Source organism: Glossina fuscipes, unplaced genomic scaffold, assembly GCF_014805625.2.
Source record: "Glossina fuscipes isolate IAEA_lab_2018 unplaced genomic scaffold, Yale_Gfus_2 90, whole genome shotgun sequence".
NCBI classification, from domain to species: Eukaryota; Metazoa; Arthropoda; class Insecta; order Diptera; family Glossinidae; genus Glossina; species Glossina fuscipes.
Genome location: NW_023998444.1, coordinates 1680224 through 1704512, shown reverse-complemented (window position 1 = coordinate 1704512; position 24289 = coordinate 1680224). Strand labels below are relative to the sequence as shown.

At 34.0% G+C, this 24289-nt stretch overlaps 1 protein-coding gene across 1 annotated transcript; it reads left to right on the top strand.

Annotated features, from left to right (window-relative positions):
• The first annotated feature begins 256 nt into the window (after window positions 1-256).
• LOC119638565 (serine/threonine-protein phosphatase beta isoform-like) lies at window positions 257-1894 on the top strand. Its single transcript, XM_038035432.1, has 2 exons — window positions 257-1145; window positions 1833-1894. Exons 1-2 carry the CDS (start codon window positions 257-259, stop codon window positions 1892-1894), a joined length of 951 nt encoding a protein of 316 aa, XP_037891360.1.
• Window positions 1895-24289: the final 22395 nt, after the last annotated feature.

The window sequence follows — 24289 nt, the reverse complement described above, 5'->3', positions numbered from 1 at the left end:
TTCTTCAACTTTTTCGCACAAGTGCTGTTGATTCTTCTTAATGTTAAAATTGAGAAATTTTCAGGAAACTGTGACTCATCAACTGAACTGTATACGGTAAGAAAAAAGAGCATCTAGTTACTAGTTACTTTAAAGCTTCACCGTTTACGAAAAGCAAACGTAGTAATCAAGTTTTTGCTTTCAAAAAGGAAAAAACTATTGAAGAAAATTATTATATAGTTACGGTTCAGTAGTAAAGAATTAATTTGTGCAAAGAATGGATGCAATCGTAATAAATGTCGATAATATAATAGAACGACTGTTGAGGAAACCTACTTGGAAAGCAATGCAAATAACGGAATCGGAAGTACGCGGTTTATGCTTGAAATCCCAGGAATTATTCTTACAGCAACCTATTCTCCTCGAATTAGAGGCCCCATTAGTCATATGCGGCGATATACATGGTCAATACTCAGATCTCTTGAATATATTCGAAATATGTGGCTTTCCTCCGATAGCCAATTATCTATTCTTGGGCGATTATGTAGATCGCGGGAAGCAATCATTGGAAACAATTTGCCTGTTGCTAGCTTATAAAATCAAATATCCTGGGAATTTCTTTATGTTGCGCGGCAATCATGAATGCGCTGGAATTAGTCGTTTCTATGGATTTTATGATGAATGTAAACGACGTTATAATGTAAAATTATGGAAATCGTTTATAGATTGTTTCAATTGTTTGCCACTGGCTGCTATCGTTGAGGAAAAGATATTCTGCGTCCATGGCGGTCTAAGTCCCGATTTGCATAGCATGGATCAAATACGACGTTTGGTACGTCCTCTTGATATACCCGATAAAGGCTTGTCGTGTGATCTGTTATGGAGCGATCCAGACCGAGATGTGCATGGCTGGGGCGAAAATAGTCGCGGAGTAAGCTACACATTTGGCGTGGACATTGTAACGGAATTTTTAAATAATCATCATCTGGATTTAATATGCCGTGCGCATGAGGTCGTCCGAGATGGTTATGAATTCTTTGGTGGCCGTCAATTGGTCACTTTATTTTCTGCTCCTCAATATTGTGGCGAATTCGATAATGCTGGCGCCATTATGACGGTGGATACTACTCTACAATGTTCCTTTCAGATTCTAAAGCCCTCTAGAATGAAATTTAAATATTTGTGTAACGAAATGAATTCATTACTTTTGCCACCGCCATCGCCACCGCCACCAAGTAACGCTACGCTTCTATCAACGAATGCATTTAATGATGACTATTTAAATGATATAGAAGATGTTCCGATATCGGAAGTGCAGGCCATCATACCCGCGACCAAAAACGAACAGGTTTAAACGTTGCTTTTAATTAAGTTTTCCATTATTCATTTCCACATTCATTTTATAAATAATATACTTACTTACTTGCTTAACAATAGAAAGTAGTTTTGGGTAATGAATTTGAGGTTTTTATGTTGTACATTACTACACCGATAATCGCATAAAGAGGCACTAAAAATAGGAAATAAGTTTCATATAAAAGTTTCTAAATCTAATGGTGTTTTTGTCGTTGTTGTTAGGCTTTAAGCATGCTTATAAAATTTACGTTTTCAAGGAAAGCACATAGATAGATAAATATACACAAACCAACGTCAATGCATGTTTACATATATCGGGTGTGCAAAATGATCCGTAAGGGTCAGAATATTTTATTTCAAACAATACTAACAGGTACACATACTTCTCTCCCCATCTTTCTCTTTTTCAACGTAGATGGTGAATGACAACTAGTGAAATTCGTGAGCGAAGGGCCAACTGTTCATTTAAGACTTTCTACGTAGGCAACTAATTTTTTAGCCCGGATTGAAAAAAAAGAGGAACTCATTGGTCAATATCAGTCTTAATCAGAAGGAGTAACGTCTGATGAACTCAACATTGAAAGTAGTATTTTTTTTTTTGGACGGCTTTCGCATATGGCGCCAAACATCATAACACTGGAAGGCTATAATATCTCTTTTTCGTTACATTGGCATGAGTTCTTACAGATGGCATTCGTTAGTGATGGTTTGTGAACAGTTACAGCGTTACGACTATTCAGTGTATATACCGTCAACGTTAGTGGTAATGGGAGAGAACACGTCATGATTACTTGTCGCCCATTTGTTTGCGTCCCATTCCAATACTGCCACACTGTTCTTTACATTAAGTAAGAAATGCAACTCTTCCCGTTTTTCGAGTCAAGCAGGTCATATCTTAGCGGCAGCACCCATTAACGATAGTCTCATTTGATTGCAGCCGCTCTGTCCTGTAAATAAAACTTGCTTTGACTTAATGGTACCAGTTCTCATTAATGATGGTCTCATTTGAAAAATGACTTCGCGTTTTTTGTCTCAATCGTACCAGTTTTTATATGTAGCTTTCGTTAATAATCACTCCTGAGCCTCTTTATCGGCATAGTCTGCATAATGACTCTATGCGCTCCGTTGGAGCTTCCTACGTTTCCGTACAACAACAAAAGTAGCTCATTTCACTTATTGTTCCATTGGTGTCGGTTTTCATAGGTAGCGCACGTTTGTGATGATTTGATTTCATCGGATCATAATACACTAAACAGACTTGAATTTCGTTATCCATGTTAGAGTGCCGAGAACTATCAGCTTTATCATGGTGAAGGCATAGTTTGCATCTTGGCTATTTATTCTTCATCGCTCCTCTTCTACACGGTCGCTGCTGCGTTATGCTACTCTTCAAGTAAAAAAAAGAAAGGTAACTATTTCCTCTTTTCGGCGCCCTATTACCATACAACCGTTTAACGATTTATAAAATTATATTGTGTAATATAACTTTACGGTTCCACAGAGAGCTTCACATAAAGAACTTTAAGTTTGATAATTTTCTCACGGGGAAAATAATCCCATTGCTCAGGTATTAACTTCTACACCTAACATTTGTACATTAGATTGCCTATACACTTGGAAACAATTTCTGACATATATATATATATATATACATATATATATGTATTTAATTTTTAGTTAATATCTTTAGGTTATCCAGATGCAAAAATGCTGAACAGCAAAACTTAATTAAATTCATTTCACAACAAGAGAATGCATACAAGCATATATGTTTATATATAAGTAGCATGACTTACGTAAAACCGTAACAACAGGTATTGGTTTAGTTGCTCTTGTGTTTTATTTCTTCAATTATTTGATAGTATTTAAATACTACTGAATATAATACTTTTAAACGTCATTAGTTGGATAATAGGCGGAAAACTTAATGATGGTATTAAACGTTTATTCTATAAAGAAACAGAACAAAAAAAAAAAAACAACAAATGACAAAAGGGCATAGTTTACAGTTACTAAAAATACCTTCAGACATTTCATTAATATTGTTTTTGAAATTTATTTTTATAAGTAAATGATATTTCTTTATTGAATCGCAAATACTCTAAGTTATTAAAGCAATTGCTTGCTGATGATGATGAAGCGTCTTCTTCTTATTTCTATTGTCTTACAATCAGAGAAACGAAATGGGAAACTTTAATATAATTATAAGAATTTCGTGCTTTCTTTACATACGACAGCATCTTTTAGTTGATTTCAATTTAGTTTTTCTTTATAAAGAAAGTTTTTATCATTACTTTCATTCAATTTTTTAGAGGTAAGAGTTTCAAAGCATTTTTCATTGTTTATCAAATTTGTCATTTCGTTTGTAACATTCGTCACAATATAATAAGTCGCTTTGAATGCATTTTTGTCCAATAGTTCACTTCTTTCTTCGTATATCCATTTGTTATGTGTCAAATATATCTTCCATCGTTTGTCACCTGCATTTGTTTAACCTTTGCCTAGCAGTAGCTATTCATCGGTTTATATTGATATGAATAAAGAAATATCATTCGCATAAGGCTTAGCTTTTAGATTCAATTTCTTAATATTTTTCCGATATACCCTTAATGATTAAAACATGCTTATCGTTGTAGATAAAATAAATTTGGCAACTCTACCCTGAATACCACTTTGACTTCTCTTTTTTTATATAGGCATTTATGTGTACCAATGTTAGTTCATTTTCCATCTAAGCAATGAAAGAGTAATAGGTTGTTGTTGCAATTGTACTTTGTATAAATTAATTTTGTCAGTTTAATTTGAAGATAATAAAACCACTCCCTACATCGTCACTTCTATCACTACTAATATCTTTCGTTGCCCATTTTGGTTTTGTTATGGTTGTTCCTTTTATATTCCGCGTCGCTGTCGCAGCGCTTGCATCGAAATTGTTTTAGTTAAGCTGCTGGCGCAACGACACCTATGCTAAGTGCTCACGACGCGGTCGTCAATCTTAATTATCTCTGAAGTTAAAGGCAACTTGATTTTGTATTCATCGTGGCATTAAGCATTCGCAGCAGAGTTTCGAGATGTTTCCATCTTCGCCCTTCGGCCACTAATTTTAATTGTTTGATTTTCTTCTTTTTTCCAACTATTCTTTCGCATGTTCCAGCTCGTGTCATCTATTGTGGAAACTATCACAAGTAAATTTATAATAACTATAAACTTTATTCCCTGATCAGATCTTATTATACTGAGAGTTATAAAAGTTGCATAAAAATCTCTGAAACTCGATTTTTTTCACTTTCTTCGTTCGTCGTCTTATTTATCTGCCCGTTCATATGTTCATACACGCGTCCGTGGGTGCCACCTAGGATGTGATGCTCCGAAATTGTCAAAGCAAAAAGCTCGAACCAACTTCTTCTTCATTTGCTCGTCTCTGCCAATGCATATGCCTGCTGCTAGTTGATCATTTACAATATATTGTGAAAATTAGTAAGTGCGATTGAGAAACCGTTTTATCGGCCCCTTTGGTTTGGTGTCCTTTCGTAAGTGTCTGGGCCGATGTATAATTTTATTTGCGTTTGACTAGTTATTGTGTGCCGCTGAAGTTATTAAAGCAAGAAGACATGAGACAATTTTTTGTCCGTCCATCGATGCATAATTTTATGTTTGCTTGTCTATCTATTGCGTGGTGCTGAAGATATCAAAGCAAAAAGGTATAAGCCACCTCTTTGCCCGCCTATTGATCAATTCACCTGTGCGTAAATCGACTGACGATGTGTAATTTTTTGTCTCCGCGCTTGTTTAGTGCAAGTCGCCGAAGCATTATGGCTTGGTATCCTTTTGTCCACCCATTCATTGATTTATCTGTCTGTCTCTCCATTCGTAAGTGCGCCTCTCTACGCGTTATTCTATATTTACTTGTCGACCTAGTTCGCGTTGCTGAAATCATGGAATTCGTATAACTTGAATTAATTTTACAAACAGACCGTTTCGATAGATAAATTTTGAAAATTAGTTCCATGCAAAAGCATTAAGAAATATTAACATTTGCATGACATATGAAATATAATTCAAATTTCCGGCCCAAATGTCCCATCGTTAGTAAAAGAGGGCGCTTCGTATTCATCTCGAAGCTTATGCAATTTGCAAACTTTCTGTTTCTTTTTTTAAAACCTTTTTTACTTGACACATGAACGTATCTGCTGTGATTGGCACATGCTAACACACTTTCTATTTGCTCCACACATCATCTTAAGTTTCTCACTAAAAACTTTTTTAAAAAGTTTTCCTTTTCCTTCCCTATGCTTTAATATGTTGAAAAACTTGTAGGGAAACAAACTACATTTATTATATTGAACGTACGCAAACGTATGAAATTGTTAAATTCTGTAAAGATGTTTTAAGGTCATTGAAGGGTATGCTAACGAATCATTCAAAATGAAATAGAATTGTTGTAAGAGTTATATTAGTTAAATAATTCAAGGCGTCTCATGTTTGACGATTAATTAACGAAAAATGGTTTGATTTTTAATTTAATTAATAATTAACTATAATAATTTGTTTAAACAACAAGTGAAAACAGTATTTGTGGGGCACGGTTAAATACCCTACACCGCTCTGCTTGATACGGTGTCATATGTGAAGTGGAAGCAAAAGAATGGTCCGATTTTAATCATTTTGAATAGCGTCCGTCCTTTGGCCAGTCGATCTATCAAATTGTATCAAAATTTGCTCAAAAATAATGGATTGAACGCCACAAAACTAGACGGATAGACGAACAGACTAGTTCAGACCGATCGAGGAAGGAATACTGAATCGATCGGTATAATAAAAGGTGGATCTATCTCAAGTCCATAAGAGTGTTGCATGCATCCACAACAAAGTTACTATTTATATGTAACGTGCAAAAAAATCAACTACGTATCACATTCTTACATCAGCTTTGACCATACGTTTTACCCGAAGTATTTCTATGTTAAGATGAATGAAGCTTCAAGGATCCAACAAAGTGCATAAATCGTCGATCAGCATCAAATTCTGAATCGATTTAAGCGTATCGGTCTGTCCGTCAGTGTAAAGTCTATGATAAACATTCTCAACTCAAATTCGGCAGCAACATTCGAAGTTCTTGCACGCAGGTTGGTATTGAAAATGGGCTAAATCGGTCGAAGGACACGCCCACAGCACCACGCAAACTGGGAACACATCTGTTTTTCAAGAGGAATAAAAAATCGATTGTTTTGGAAAAACATAGACATCGAGGCCATCGATCCCCAAGTCACTACGATGAACAAAATCTATAATTTTGTCATATATGGATATCAGTAGACCGCAAATACTTATGAGCTTCTGAGCAGAAGCCATTCTATGTTATATGTACTATTTTCGGTACACGTTGACAAATATAATAAGAATCTCAAATAAATTTTCTTCTCTATTACGGTTTCATGAAAGAATGTATATGTTTTCCATATTCATGTCAAACAGTCTTGCAAAGTTCACTTTATCGCATAAAACAGGAGTAATAACGACTACTTTTTTCGAGTGCAGCGTGCACAAACTTATTTTAACGTGTACCTAACAGAGTACACGAGGCAGAGATCGTATTGAAAAAGAGACGAAATGAAGATGAAACTAACAAGTGAGGTGAGTGGGTTTAAATTTCAATAAGAAATTACTTAAATAAAACTAAAAATATTTTTTCAGTTAACTTTATTACTTTATTTAACTTCCACCTTGAGGCAATTTGCAGTAACGAAGTATATACGGACTAGCTTCCTCTAGTACTATTCGATGTAACGATCTTGTGAAAGAAAAAAATATGTTCGTAACGTTGTGTATTGAAGGAACCTTGCATAAAATATTGTAATTTCGTCAGATCCTAACTACTTTGAGAAACGTATTGAAAGTCAAAGATTCCAAATTCGTAAATCTCTCGATAGTTAAAATTATAATTAGATATACATAGAGGCAGTTGGAATAAACCAACGATTTCAGAGATTCCAAATTCCTTAAAATATTTGCTAGAACTGTTTGGAAAAAAGGTGAAATGTCTGAAGTTCCATTTGGGATACATAAGCTAAACATTTTCATTCAAGGAAAGATTGATTCCTTTTTGAGATAAACTTGCCTATACATACCTTTTATCAATTATAGCTTCAGGTTATGTAAAAATTTAGTTGAGAAAAAGTTTTAAGAAATCCTGAATTCATGTTCCTTGAAGAAGCGGGCAACAAAGTTTTTCTCAATTAACATAAGTTCAATTTTGTTTTTTTTCTGGACCAAATTCCTGAATTCCTGAAAATATTTGTCACATGGATACAGACAGGAGGTAGTAGCGATATTGAAATCGCACGTTTCTTGCGGAAGTCGGCAACGAAGTTTTCGTTAATTAATATTTTTTTTTTGCGGGCTAAACTTTCCTGGTAAGGTTTAAGTTGTCACAATCTCTCTCTCTCTCTCTCTCTCCCTCTTTCTCTCTCTCTCATTCGTACACACTCATTCTCTATGTTTCAAATCCAGCAAAGTAAACAAAACTATTCTGTTTGAAAGGAACTTCCCTATGGCGTATCGATCGTAAAAAAAAAAAAAAAAAATAAGCTGACAAGTTAAATAAGCAGTGAACGTATAAGAAAATATTATTAAGTTGAGAGTGAAAGTTTCTTTCTTTTGTTTTTTTTTTTAAAGCTTTAACATCTGCATCAACTTCTATGAAGGAAAATTCATTCAATCAGCATAAGGCGCAATCCGAATACATTATACACGTATTATGCATTCCTAGTAATGCCTTGGGCGATACAAGCGAGCAATATCACAAATATGTTAATACGTAAAGATTATCGAAGTATTTCATGTATTCATTAAGTAAATATTTAAATTATTTGCAATATAAACTTCAATAGATTTCAAATACAAAATAATTATTTCAGACAACGTCTTCTTTAAAGGAAATTAATGTAAATTTTTGATTAATGAATAAAATGTAAAGAAATTGAATAACAACAAAACTAAATGATATTTAAATAAAGGGAAAATCATTTCTGTTCGCCTGCATAGAAGATTCTGTCAATAGCATAAAATAATGTTTTCAAAATTTTAAAATTTAAATTAATTTCTTAAGAATGCAAACAAGTAATGTATACCGAGCGTAAATTCATTATTATAACTCTGAAATCTTAGATCAATGAAATTTTGAATGAAAATTAAATTAAATAAATTATGGAAATTATTTTGCCTAAAGACTCATTCTATATGCAGTCGGATTGTCCAAGCAAACATTTTAAAGTTTTTTGTTAGCCGACAAAAACAACTCGAACAAGGTAAGCTTTACGATAATTTTTATATTCCTAAAAAGCCTTGTATAAAATAATATATACATACATATATATATATTAAAGGCCGTTTTATTTCCTGTCTTTCTTTGTGGATAAATGATTTGAATTTCATTTTGGAAAATCTGGGTCAAGTGTAGAAAACCTAATATATTAAGGTAATCGGGAAAAGCTTTAAAGGAAACTTTTTAAAGATTTTTTACATACCTACGTACCCATGGGATTGCCAACGCAGATCATTTTATCTGAATTCACCTTTCTGTGTATTAAGCCTGTAATGGCTATGCATTTTAAAGCAGCATGTTTCTCTGTTAAGGGAAGAGAGTGAGGAAAAAGATTCGAATGGCTTAGCACTTTAGTAACAAATCCCTTAACTTAACTTGCTGTGCTATATTATCTCTGTTATTACCACCATATTTTAGTACTTCTTGATATTTGAATTAGTTATGTATCACAGAGCAACTGTTCGCTTACGCAGGATCTTTCATTGTCTTCTTCCCAATTTACATTGTGATTCAAAAGCACACTAACATAACATTATTCGGGAAAATTATTAAACATTTTGAAGGACCAATATATGACCCGCAATTGAATTCCGTAACGCGAAGTTGGTCTAATAATGGCATTACACAGTTATTATATAGACCCAGTCTTGAATTTAAGTTTCAGTTTCAGTTATCATAATTCGTTCATTTTTAATTTTATTTGGATTAACTTCGCATTTATGTGGTGAGTTAATGTGAGGCGGCGATCTAAGGAGATTCCCAAGTATTTCTTGTAAATTTCCTGAAATATTATAACACTAAGAATAGTCACGGAAATCCACGTTTTCTTTCTAAGTGTGAAAGTAACGTGCACATTCCCTAGGGTGGTGGTACTGCATCGAATTTCCCTTGGCGTCACGATGGGCATTGCATGTCCGCTTCTGTCATGTCTTCTGCATATAACAAATATATATATATATATATATGTATATATATATAAGGGACAATGGGACGAACAACACTGTACATGGACATATATGAACAGGATGTTTATATATGTACCGGAAACGCGCGAATTTATTTCAACATTTGATTTGTGGCAAAATCGCTAATCACTGATCACTAATATACTTTCTTTAAAAAGTACATTGCAAACAGTTCAACGTTTCTCTAACATTTCGCCGCCTTTTTACAGTTATTGCAAAGACTAATCATTTCATTTAAATCTTATTTCCTAAAATGTGCTTTCGAACCAGCATGAAGAGCAATTTCAAGTTTGATTTTGCCATTGCAGTCATTGAGTGGTAAAACGGTACATATATCACACTTCGAGTACAGATAATATCGGCTTGAACGCTGATATCTTACTTAGTATTTATGAAAAGTTGATAACTTCAGGTCAACAATCTCTTGCAATTATACCTTCGAGTTTTTTATTTGCTTATGTTTGTTGGTACAGATAGCTTCCCCCCTCTCCATACAACATTCAGAATTCGTGCGACCATGTTTAACATCAACAAATTTTTACTTTCAACAGAGAAGTGTTGCCATAACTTGAATACCTTTTCACGCCTACACTGAATTGGAATTATATATATATATATATATATATATGTTTTCCCCCATCGAAAATTAATATTTAGTCATCATGCGAAATGCGGGCCTCGCTCAATATGTGTCACTAAAGCCTTTATAACCAGTATATAAACAATCGAAATGAAATGAACTTTCGTGGGATGCCATAAGGGGTTTCACACTTTTTAAAAATAATATCAATTTTCTGTTAAAATTGAACTGTGTGCATGCGTGTGCATTATAGCAGTTATTGGTTGATGTAAGGTAAATATAATTTTATCCCGTTCCCTTTTCCATTAACATTGTGGGTTCAACACAAAGAATTATTTAAGACAGACCCGCCTTTCAGTATATCAGAATGATTTTCCGAATCGATCTAAGGTAGTATGTCCGTCTGTCCTTCTTATATTCTTCAATTTATAGGCCGCGATATTTGAGATATTTTGATGAAATTTAATATATTCGTATATTTTGATCTAAAATCGTACGGTATTGAAAATGGTTCAGATCGGACCAGTTCTTTGAACACGTCTCATATAAATCCTTTTTTTGAAAGTTTTCTACAGGAAAGTTTTATAGAGTTTGAAGGGTTTTTCTAGAGTAGGATAGAGTATTTAATGATGGGCTATAATCAATTGTAGTGTTTTTGTGGACTATAACAGACTGCGAAGTTTTTATTTATTATTAATTTCTCTTTTTATAAATGTAATCAATGAATTGTTATTATTGCAATTAACTTCTCGTGCTGATAATATTTCACTTTAATAATTTGCCAACAAAATATCAGATATTAATAATAATCTATTGAGCTGGTATTAAATGTCCAATATAGTTTAATTATAGTTTATCAAGTACGCAAACGTACCCCTAAGTAAATGTGCTTACCTATGATTGTATTTGATATGATGAAGCATCAATCGTGTTTTAGTGACAAGCCCTAGAAACCTGTTTGACAAATATTGGCCTCATCTTTATGCATGTATATATATATATATTTATGCTCGCATAAAGAGCATAGATAAGCCATAGGTATGCCTGCTTGCCTGCCTGCCTGCCTGCAATCTAGTCGGTATGCTTCAGAGAATTTTGTAATTGTAATATTTGCCAGAGTCATGTGTGTCAATAAGTAGTAAAATGTAAATGTATCTCGGCGATAATTATGCACATTGGTACAGGAAATATGTATACATATAAATAAATATATATACAAATATATAAATATATGTAGACAATACATTTATATGCACGTATGGGTGTATTTATATACCTATATACAAAAACACGCCTTTATGGTCAGTGATTGTTGCTACTGGATGCAGGCTTTTGCCTGTGTGCGTATATATGCTGTGTACACTGTGTTTATCATCGCTTAACATTTATTGTATTTGTTTGAAAATTTCCAAAATAAATGTGGACGGCGATTGTAGTCCTTGTGAGCGCTTATATTATAAACCCACCAATTAAAATAAACAAAACAAATTATTTAACTGAAACAACATAAATTATCGAGCGACAGGAACAAAATAACTGAAAGACAATAAAATTTAAATATTTAAATAAAGTAAACTTTCAAAGTTTTTAATAACAAAATGTGTTTAAATGCATTGGAGAGGTCATACGACACTAACGGAGGTCACATTGACCTTTTTTTACGGAAACAAAAAAAATAAAATTCTAGAAAGATGAACGCTCCCGCGAGATATTTTAAATTACATTTCGGTTTTTCACTCATTTTTGAAATGGAAAAATCGCCACGGGCCACGCCTTTCTAGGACTGTAGATAACTGAATGTTATGAACTATACATCATTCTCTGTCGGTTTCTTTAGCCATTCACTGTAGTGTCTTTTTTGTGCAGATGCTTGCGAGAGGATTGTTCCTGAAAATTCTTAAAGTTTTTTGTGACGCGATATTAGTACAGTCACATCTTGCTAGGATAGGCTTTAAAGTGTTTGACAAGAGAAAATTACGGAAAGAAATTGTTGTCGCTGAGCAAATGAAAAAGTTTTCTAATTAGGTCTAACGTACGCATCGACTCTTCTGACACTATATCTTTCTTCGGATTATTACAAATGTCTCATATCTGGTACACGAAAAGTGCCTAATCCTGTTCAAAACGATATATTTCAAATGATTGAGATAGTAATAACAGTAAAGGTTCGATGTTCTATCTGTTGGTGCCATAGAAGAAGACGTGAACAAAATTTCCCGGGTAATTCAACGATTATCGAGGAAAGAAGAGTGTAAAGGTAAGCGTTAAGGATAAGAAGAAGAGTTAAGGCTAAGAAGATCAAAACGAAATGTGTGGTAATTGTTTATAAGCAAAGCCTCTAGTCACGTCGGGACAGTTAAATCGTGATATTCGAAGAGTAACGACTATATACGAGGTGTAAAATATATCGCCTTCCTTGTAGAAGTATGAGCAGTAATAGAGGAAAATAATAAACTCCGCAATCCTGACAGCTAACTGAGAGCTATTAACTGAATACCAGAGGCAGATTGGTATAGTAAATGAGCCAAATCGAGCACGAAACAAGCCCTTACTTGAACGTGAAATGAGAATACATTTGTTTTTAAGCTTCAGGAATCTCATAGAGTCTATATAGTCTTGATGAGCATCAAATTCTGAATCGGTTTAGGAATATCTGTCCGTATGTCTATCTATCTAATGTGTCTATGGTAACCATTTTCTTGGTCGAAAACATATCAAATCTTCGTAGCTGGCTGGAAAATGAGCCAAATGTTTCGAAAGGTACGCCCATCTTGAATGTGTCTTTTGTTTTCAAAAACACAAAAGAAAAGGAAACATGACTTTATTTCGTTACTCATGAGCACATAGCACATGACTACCACAGATATATCGATAAATATGGCGTATCTGAACAAAATTGGGGGAAAAAAATTGGACACGCCTAGTCATCATTGTAGACTATCGGAATTTATTTATTTGTATTTTTCTTTTTTAAGGTAAGGGGTATAAAAGATTTATCTGAAACTGAATATAAATTTCTTATTTATTAAGAAGATCCTCGTAGTAAGAAGATCTAAAGCTGACGAAAAGAAAATTAACATTGGTGCCCATTGTCTCCTAAACTAACGCTTATGCCCCACTCTCAAGAGCAGTATTTCTGCAAACTTTTGCCTTAATTTCAGAGTAAAAGGAGAAAAACTCATGAGAGCATGGTTTCATTGCATAAAATTTCTCCGATCGCCTGACTCCTGGCATAGGCAAGAAGTGACATTCGTTGTAAAGAACTCCTCGCTGGTGAGCAAGCACAGCAACATTTCAATTTTAACTAGAATTTTTGCGAAACCATTTTCTTCCATCATCTCCTTAATGATAATTTTATCCATAATTTGTCAAGATAAGCGGTAGATAAGTCAGATGCTTCCGAAGTAACGAACACTTCATAGTATGTACTATTTAGGAAGTCTCAAGCTTAAGATTGATTCGCTTAAAATTGTCTGCAACTTTACTTAGCATTGTTTTACTGCATTTTAACTCACAAGCTTATACAGATTAGTATTCTTTTTTTTTTGATTTTTTCTTTTCATTTTCTTAGCCTAGTATCTGGTTGGGAATTATCGTTTTTCGTTTTCAATTTTTTTTTTTTTCCCAGCAAGCCGTTTACTTGCGACTCACTTAATCTAACTTTAGCAAAAGTTGTACGAGCACGAAGGCAACGAGAAAGAGAGAAAGAGAAGAAGAAAAAAAACCTAATTAAAAACTTCAAAGTTCAGTAATGCATGTTAATGTAGTAACAAAATGGGAAAAAAGTTAGGAAAATAAAAAAAAAAAAATAAATAAATAAAACAAAGATTCATACTTAACCGACGTATTAAGGCAAAAAGCAGTCATAGTAAAATTCAAAAACACCAACAGAATCATAATCATTAACATCATCAACAGGATCGTTATTAACAACAGCTTTATTCAAAGGCCAAATAGAAAGGCATCTGCTTCGTAAATCAGTTAATTAAAACGTTTTCAATTGCAGAAAATCATATAAAACGCATACAGTCATGCACACGTATTCCGATACAGTCACTTAAAATTAAAGCTGATAGGCTTGGTTTCTATGCGCGCGTGGTTGACGATAATTTCATTAGTAAATTATAAGATTTGGTTCCACAAAAAACGAAGAGAAAAAAAAGGAAGAGGAGAACACAATTTAAGTAAACCAGCACGTATTGAGTACATATTACAAACTTATATTAAATATATATATTTATATATGTGTGTGTGTGTGTGTGAGGAAAGCGTGCCTTTCTGAGCATGTTTTCGATTATCATCGAAGCTGGAAGCGAAGAATTTATTCGCTTCGATAGTAATTTTGCTTTTGGAAAAAGAAAAAAAATATTTTTTAACTTTTTTTTTTTTAACTATAATAAAAGAAAAAAGAATTTGTTTTTTGATTATAGTTACATTTTGAATTTTTTTTTTTTTCCTTAAATAAAAGTGAAGCTGAAAATAAAAAATAAAAAGACAAGTAAAAACACTATGGTGGTGGGCTGGAGCCATGAAATACCCTATACCTTCCTACAGATGTTCATTTAATGACCTTTCAAAACAAGGCTTTATATGGCAAGCTTCCGAAAAGTTGTTCCGATCTGAACCATTTTCAATAGCATTGGTCCTTAGGTCAAAACACCAAATTTCATTAAAAACTCAAAAACTGCAGCGTGTAAGGTGAGGAAAGCAAAGCAAGACAGACGGATGGACAAGCTGGAACTTTTGTGAAGTAAACTCATCAAGTTGAAATAAAAGAGAACAAGTGATCTGCCGTCACCATTAAATATACTACACCAATTCGCCTATAATAGCTATTCAAAATAAGACCTTATATGGAAAGTAGTTGAAAACATAGTCCGATTCGAATCATTTTCAATACCGTTCATCGTCGGACCAAGACAAGTCGGTGCACCACATTTCATTAAAATATATGAAAAATCCGCTTTTGTAGATAGTAAACAAGAAAACAAGACGGACAGACGGACAGACGGACGAACGGAAGACAAGTTTCGATCGATCCGAAAATGATTCTGAATCAATCGGCATAGTGACAGGTGAATTTATTTCAAGGCCTTTTGGGTGTTGCATACAACCGCACAGATCTAATACACCTTTGGCACAAAGGCACATTTTAATTATATTTTATTTTCAACCCATCCCAACTCAGAAATATACGAATTCCATAAAATAAAAATCCAATAATTAGTTACATTTTTTATGCTTATTATTCTTCTCCGTCCCGCCCGCTAATACTCGAAGTACCCTTACCGCAGATTCAATTTCAAATTATCTTTTGGATAGGCAACGTAAAAATTTCGATCATTTCTTTTATCCTTATAGGCGACAAAAAGAAACAAAAATCTATATTTCTTCAATCCATTATATTTCTTTTTCAGTCTGTCTGTCTATACCATTTCTGGTGCGTTCAAAATTTGTAAAAATTGGTCCAGAAAATTGTAAACTTCGTTCTTATTCTCATTTTTACAGAAATAATTCGCAAAGGGAGTTAATCTGCCTAAAATCGCTTTCATAGCAGGATGAATCCAGAGCAATCTTAGGAAATCTTAAAGATTTTAGGTTCTTTCTCTTTTTCAAGGAATTCGATTTCGAAATGAGTTTCGATTAGTACTCAGAACCGTTATGAACTAAAAAGTTATTCGTCAGTACGTTGCGAAAGGGAAAGCAGGTAAGAAACGTACATTCGGTCGTGAATCGGGAGTCTTTTATACCCATCACTGTTATCCTTAAGAAGACAAAATAAAGTAAAAGAAATAAATTTTTTTTCTTTAATATTACACGTGGACGCGGCTAATTTGTTCCATTTTCATAACAAATGTTTTTGTCGTATAGGCGTGTGGACGTTTGCAGGTGTATCCTTGGAAAAGTTTAAGTCACTTCCAAGTTCTTTTGCAAATTTGTAGGCAGTATCATCGTTTTCGCTAAAGGGAGAATGCTTATTGCCCATATAGTTGGGTAGGCGGTCAGATGGACGAACAGACATGTTCAGATGCATTCCAAGTTTGAAATTGGCCAAGACTTTACAAACTTTATGGGCGTCTTGAACTAAATGATGATATAGAGTAATATTGAGGCATGGGTCGACGGTGAATTTTTTCCATTTTGGTACAGGTGCTACAGCGTCGCCCATAGAATATGCGCTCAAATTTTTGTGCGTTCATTTGCTATAAGTAATGAGTAATGAGTAAAAAGCAGAGGTATTCTCAGTTTACGTGGTGCTGTGGGCGTATCCTTCAACCGATACGACCCATTTTCAATATAAACTTCCGATATATCGGATAAATTTCAAGCTGATAGATAGGTTCAGTGCACGACGACCAGGAGAATGTGTACAACAGGCATTACACAGACGGACAGCCGGTCATGCCCATTTCAATTTAGAATTTGATGCGGATCAATTATATAGGTACTCTGTGCGATCTCTGATGCTTCCTGCGTTTCAACAATTTTCACGAAACATCACCCTTCGGTGATGGATATAACAATCTATCTAAGCCCAGTAGATGTTAATATTCGCTTAGGTGCATTCTTAGCTCTTTTTACCAAGTGCAATAATGGCTGTTTGTACTTTTCCCACCTCTGCTACTATTATAAGTAATTGATTGTTAAATTGATAATTAAAACTGTCGTCTAGTCTCTCTTAAAAGTTAAGTGAACTAATTACATTACTTTTCTTGCTCACGTAAAGTGAAAGAAGCCAGCAATCTTCGAAAGTAAAATTTTTGGGTTCGTTAGCAAATAATGATGGGTTTTAAATGTCAACTGTTAACGAATGTGTTTAAGCTGATACCAGTGGAAATAAGAATCATTGCATTGAACACACGTTTACTTATGAGAAGAATTCCTGTAAGGAGGATATATTAAACAACGCCCCGATTGTTAGGGTTAACATTCAAGTTAACTTATTTTGGATAATAATAGTCAGTTAAAGAGATATATGCTTTTGCCTGAGTTATAAATTCAGCAGAATTTATTCCACATATCTGGCCGAGAACTATCATAAGGATGATTGCTTTTTTCTTAGCAATACTTCTCTGCTGATATAGTTGCACTCAAATTGGGAAAATCATAACAGCCCAGACCATGTAACAATTATTCAAAATGTTTTTATTTATGGTTTTTGTTTAATACAACCAATCAATCATTCAGGAGATAAGGGTCACAAAGAAGTAAGCAAAGAGAAATAGATAAGGGGTAGCAATAGTCTAGTGAGTTGCGACTTTCAGGTTAGAATTAAAACAACAATTTTCAAAAACTACACCAACAACTTATTTCAGTGCATATAGCTTCAATGCTGCCTTACGTTCTATACTACAGCGCGACAAAATCAAATATATCAGCATTTCAATACCTTGTTAATTACTTAGGAATGGTAGCAAAAGTTGAACGAAAGAGAAATAAGAATATTAAAGTCGGGTAACGCCGTACATTACATACCCTACACCGCTTTGCCTTTCATGCAAAGCCACAATTTTTAAGAAACCCCGCATATTGGGCAATTATACTTTCTCTTCATATATTCAGCTTGCTTTTCGGATAACATCTATATATGTAAAAGAGTTCGGAAAAATAGACCTATGTGATGCAAATTGCCTACCAGTAAATTTTATGCTCACTTCCTACTATAAATTAATTTTCATCATTAAAAATCAAGCATTTTTCCCAAGGGCTTACTACTCATGGGATATCTTCTATGGAATGGGGAAAGGAAATAGACCCATGTGGCTGAAATCAGGTCCACATAAATTTTTTTATATTAAAATACTATTATGTAAAAAGTTTCATAGCAAAAAACACGAAACAGGGAACTATCTTTATCCCATTGGTATTCTACTTTTATATTTCGGGTAAGTGAACTGAAATACTTGGTTAATTTCTCGTACTAAAGTCATCTTTTTGTACCCTACATCACTTGTGGTCCAACGTTTAGTACGGATATGTGTAGAAGTGCTTAAGATCAACACACCTTTTATTATACAGCTCGGTTCAGAACCATAATCTGAATTGATCTAAGCCTGTCTGTCTGTCTGATGTCTATCCGAGTAATTTTGTGTTCAAGCTATAGGTCACAACTTTCGCAATATTTTTATGAAATTTGATACAAAGTGCTAACGCTATTGAAAATGGTTTGGATCGATCCACTTTTTCCATATAACGGCCTATTCTGAAAAGTCATTATATTGAAAACAATTTTAACTTTCAAAATTTCTTGGCAAAGGTGGCTAAGTAGCAGTATTTCGGCATTCGAAATTGGTATGCAAACTTTGGACCGACTGAGTAGATTTCTGAACTCCCTCTCATATAACGAAAACGGAAATTCAAAAAGGTACAGTTTTCAATGCTTCATTATGAAAATTAATATAGAAAAATTAACTATCCCAAACCTGGATCACCTCGTTCTATTTTTTGGATGCTATCCTAATAAGGGTTTGCCCGAAAATTGATCCTTTGCAGAGGAGAAAAGTCTAATTTTTAGTATGTGGTGAAGAAAATTAGCCCACAATAGTAAAACAAATTAAAGAATTGCATTGAACATTGTGGCGTAGGGTACATAATGGTCGGCCTTGCTCGACTATAATGTTGTGCGTTATGTTTTTTAAATCAACTCTAAATAAAGAGCAGCTAAGCTGACTGTTCATTACGTTGAATGTAATTAAAAAAAGTTTACACTTGAGGCAAGAACTCAATAAGCCCGATACGTGTATACAAATGTGTATGAATCTGTCGTGAGTTGCTACTAAGTAGGTAGTAAGATGTTCGTAATTATAGTAACTGAATTTTAACTACAGTGTTGTAATGCTTTGTAGGATACCTTGCGGTGTAAGGAACTTTTATACACAAATGTACGACAAGTATCGACATAGTTAGTTAATTATTACTAATAACTGGCTCTTAACAACAGCAAAGCAAAACAGAGTATTGAATATGAATATTTATCAAAAATGTATAGCATACTTTTGAGAGAAAAATTAAAAATGCTTAAAAAGTAGGTAAAAAAATTCGTGGCGTTGTTGAATTAATTTTGAACCCCATATTTTTAGATTTCCAACAAATTTTACCACACTTAATGCGAGTCTCTTTGGTCGATGATCTTTTACAAATTTTTTCCTGCAAATCTTTCCCTTCTCTGAAGAAGTTCTGCAATTTCTCGGTGAAAAACGAAACGGTTTTGAAGTCTGCTTTCGCCATTCGAAAGATTCATACAGAGATCGAAATAAGTGGTGGTGCCCGGACGAGCAAGTTTCGAGCCGTACGATCTTATAACCAAGTTCTTAAGCTTGGTGCTTGGTCTAGCATTGCCGTAAGGCAAGACGACACTCAATAGTAAGACCAATTCTGGACACTTTGCATAAATTGGATGTCTTAAGCATTAATGCTTGACAGACAAGATTGACATTAATCACCTGGCCAAGTTGAAATAGCATTCCAAGCCCATCAAAGACAATCTCGCCAGATGTCAGTTCAGGCATTGCCATCGTTCATGCAGCTTTATCCATCTTAGGCTATGATTTTATTCCATGTAATTGTTTTACGTGGCACATTTTTCGTGGTCCATTATTACGTTGTGAGGATTGAAATCGTCCCTCGTTGTAACTCCATATCTACGATAAGTAAATGAGTTATTAGTTAGAGTTATTTTACGTGTAATGATCCGTAGCATCAATTAAATTAAGTTTAATACTAACGAGGAGGAAGTTTGTAGTGAAGTGCAGTATAAGGACGTCAGTGTATACAAAGGGTCACCAGGGAGGGAGGAACAAGTGTGGCAAAGACGATGGTCGAAGATTAGGTCTCGAAAGAAGTGGACTTTTCGCTCGAGCTTCTGTTTTATATCACTATTCTGAGTGTAGACACAAGCTTGCGGCTTAGTCCTACGCTTTCAATGAAATCCTGTATTTTCTCTGCTCTCTTGATGGAGAATAAATCTGTGATTCTCGACAAGCGTCTGGGAAAGTACTTAGATTGATCGTAATGAAAGTATCAAGGAAACCGTGAAATAAATAAATAATGGTCTAAAGCAAAGGATTGAATTACATATGTAAAGGCAAGAAAACCGCGAGTGAAGGGAGTAAAAGGTATAAAGTATAAGGAAAATTCGTGCGTACGATACGTTACTGAGGAACCCCTTAGGTTTATTCTACGGAGAAATTTGTGGAAAGCGGTGAAGCTAACTTCAGCATTCATATATCGGAATTTTATTCCATACAAAGTCTCGAAAAATCCCCAAATTTCTTCAGTGCGGGTCAGCAGAACGAACTGAACCATGTATCCAGTTTTAAGTTATAAATGGTTTCATAGATATGCATTTCTTGGGAAGAAACTAATGGAAAGCTGTCAAGTTAACTCCAGCATTCAAACACGGGCGTTTTGTGTCCTAAAAACTCTTGAGAAATCCCCAATTTTGTCACTTTTCAATGCGGGTCAGCGGAACGAAATTTTGAATTCCATTTTGTATCTAACCTTAAGTTATAAATGGTTCAAAGCACACTTGTAGCTGAATGCTTAGTATTTAACGGTGTAATCAGATGATATATGCGGATTTTTCTTAATTTCTTTATTGAAAACGAACAAAGCATTCGTGTGCTGCTGACTTTGATTAGCATCTTCACTCCACGAACTTTTTACCCGAGCCTATGGAAGGGTGTTATAAATTAAAGCGTTTTTTTTTTTGGATTTTGACCCATTTTTAGAACGCTAGTACTTTTAACTGAATTAAAAAAGGATACAATGTTTTCTTTCGACCCTCACTTATTTTCGTACAATACGCATGGTATGACATTATAGAATTAACATTAGGCGCTATCTGGCGAAAAGAAAACGCCACGAACTTTCCCTTTTGCCTAATTCACTTTTGACTGTAAGGGAATAGTAATAATAGTAGTATGATCACAACGTTGTTAAATGTCTTTTGGGAAGAGATGCTTTCGAAACTTTCAAACCTTTATCATTAACTTACACTCTATTAGTTTTTGTGATATAAAAAAAAAAAATAAATTATGTCTACTTTAGTGCTTTAAATCAATAAATTTCTAGCTTAACAAATTGTCAAATTCTCTATGGTGTTTAACGCAAAAACGTATAAGCAAGCAATCATGGCAAACATATATGTAACATAACAAGTCATAAATTTGAAATGTTAATCTAAATTTAAAAAAAAAAAAAGTTTTATTTTTTAAATAAATAAATGAAAAACACTACCATTCACTAAACGAAACGATTGGCTTTAATGATCATTTATTATATCTCGACTTTCATGTATTAATAAAGCATGAAAATCCATAATTTTCTCTTATCATATATAAATTTAGTGGCTGGCTGGAACAACATATTAAATATTTCAAAAATATTTTAATGCCTAAACCTTTTTTGTTGTAATTATACCTAAATATTCATAGATTTTCATTAAATACACGCCTGCCGTGTCACATTGGTGTACAGAGAATATACGTATATATATATATATATATATATATATATGTAAATGTTGCCTCTGAACTCTTTTATGTAAATAAATACGTTTTTGTAACGAATGCATTTATGTATATCGGTCTTCCTATAACCTCCGCCCCCGGGGGAGTATGCACATAACATAGCCCATACAGAGGGATCAACACAAAACGAACGAATAGCTGCTAATTTTATAGGACAACGACATAATCATATTATCGTTAGTGTGCATGCAAAACAGAGTTGTTTTAAATTGACTTATATTTACAGCCGACATACCTATATAAGCGCTAAATATAACCCAATATGTATAAAAAATTGTTTTTTTTTTTGGTTTTTTCGACTGACTTGCAACATTACTATCAACGGTAACTACAACCTGCCGACGACGTTGAAATGATTTTATGCTCTCTGTTCCTCGTTTAATAAATGTTTAAACGATTTTGATTTTTTTTTTTTTTTGCCATAACGTACGACGTTATAATAATAGTTGTCTTACATGTTGAGGTTAGCAAATGGGAAATTTTCGTTCCATCAATTTCTCTAATCGCGTTTCGTATCTACCAACGTATTATCATTCCATTGGCCCGAGAAGCATAGATGTTCTTTTGTATCTAACGAATTTTGACTTTTACTTCCTTCCATAAGCTTGTACTTGTCAGAAATAAAAAAAAAAAAAATGTGTAGTCCTCCTCGAAGTAATTCTGTTACATAGGTTTCTTACGTTACATCACTGAATTATTATTTCTTTATGCTCTAATCCCTATAGTCAGCCTATTATCGTATCCCTCAACAAGTCTTCTTTCTAACACACTTATGGCAACTCTGTTATCGGAACGACACAATTTCTCGATACTACTGATCTTTATGGAATACATATTATATATATTCAATATTTTATGATATTTCGATACTTAGTTTACGATTTGCAGTTCGCTTTAGGAAGACGATTTTTCCGCTTTTGGCCGCAGCGTTCCAATTTTTTAATACCTTGCGAAGGTAACTTCGCTTTGATACCTAAATATATGCTTAATAACTTTCTCGAATATTGCTAATCGAAAAGAAAGGAATGCTTTTTGTAGACTCTTAAAGTGTTTAAGCTCCTCCTTAAGCTCGAGGGCCTTTTACTGGTTTTGTAGGGCTTACTGACCGAAGAAGCCATTAGGACTTTTATACCGAAGAAGCCATTAATCGAATGCATATTCTTAACAAACGGGCTTCTGATTAGGAGACGTTGGGTATACTCATCCGTTACTGTGTCCTCCTTTAACTTCGTAAAGTTGCAAAAATTGAAACCGAAACCTGTAACCTTAAACCACATGCGATGCAAGCAGACCCACAACGACTTGAGATAGACCAATTACTTTATTATACCGAAAGCTTTAGAGTCACTGTCTGAATCGATTAAAGTTTGGTCCGGCTGTCCGTTTAAGGTTTAACCATCTATTCGTCTTAGTTTCTTCCGACTAGATATTTTGATGAAACATGGTACGCTGACGTGTTTTGTTTAGCCCAAACTAAACTAATTAACAAAATACCTGTGAAGGTATTGGTACTGTTCAAAAATCAAAAGGGTCTGTCAACAGCGATATATATATATATATATATATATTAGGATACGTATTGAGTGAGGATACGTATTGAGTATTGTGTTACATCTTTGAATTATACTCTTTATACATTCATTACACCCTGTGGTATTGTTGCAGAAAATCTAAGCCAATAAAAGATTCTTACTTTACGCGTTAGATTTAACAAACTCTGTAAGTCTGTCTTAAGAGATTTTAAAGGAATTTTTCGAAAATCTTCCATTAAACCAAGATGTGCATGCTATCACTTCGATTTCTTAAATGCATAAATAAGTTAAATAGAAAAATTTTGTATAAAAACCTTAACGTGCCCTTCTAAAATTTCATTAGTAACTCGCCTGCGTACGAAGCGGTAGGTCTGTCCAAGAAATGTTACGTTAAGAAATCGTTAAGCGCGCCATTGGTAAAAACGATACGAGTGAGTCGTAGTGAAGAGGCAGTAAAATGCGGCAAATCATTATATATCTAAAAAGCATCGATATAGACCGAGCCTGGGTATCATGGTAGACCTTAGAGATGACTTGTGAATGCGGTTTATTGTTCCGGCTTCTTGTTTTGATTCCTCAAGTCGCACTGAAAAAGAAGAATTGATGTGATTTCCTCTCAACACAAAATGGTTGCCAAATACAACTCTGAGTTATGCGAGAATACGCAGAATAAGTGTAATTTAGTTTTCTTGAAATAGTTTTAACGGTTTAAGTTAAATTATTCACAATTTTATATGCACTTGCGAAGCTAAAATGAAAGCTGTTCCCTCCCTTCTCATTTCTATTCAATTGTCACTTACTCGTTCAATGCTCCTGCTATACGCGAGTCGTTAGTGCTTTGCCCATTTCCTTATGAAAATTCATGATTTCATTTACTATGGTAGGGGGGCATTATATGTATGCATGCATTGAATGCCGTTGAACCGTAAATAAATTTTCAAGTGAATTGAAATATAAAACCTCGAGGCAATTTTCTACTTAGACACTTAAACTATAACCAACGAACCAATATAAATAAATAC

Bases quoted from the DNA above. Each gene is read 5' to 3' on its own strand.
- LOC119638565 (XM_038035432.1), top strand. From the start codon at position 257: ATGGATGCAATCGTAATAAATGTCGATAATATAATAGAACGACTGTTG. The intron at 1,146-1,832 runs TGAAATTTAAAT...AACTAATTTTTT, and splicing joins GATTCTAAAGCCCTCTAGAA to AGCCCGGATTGAAAAAAAAG.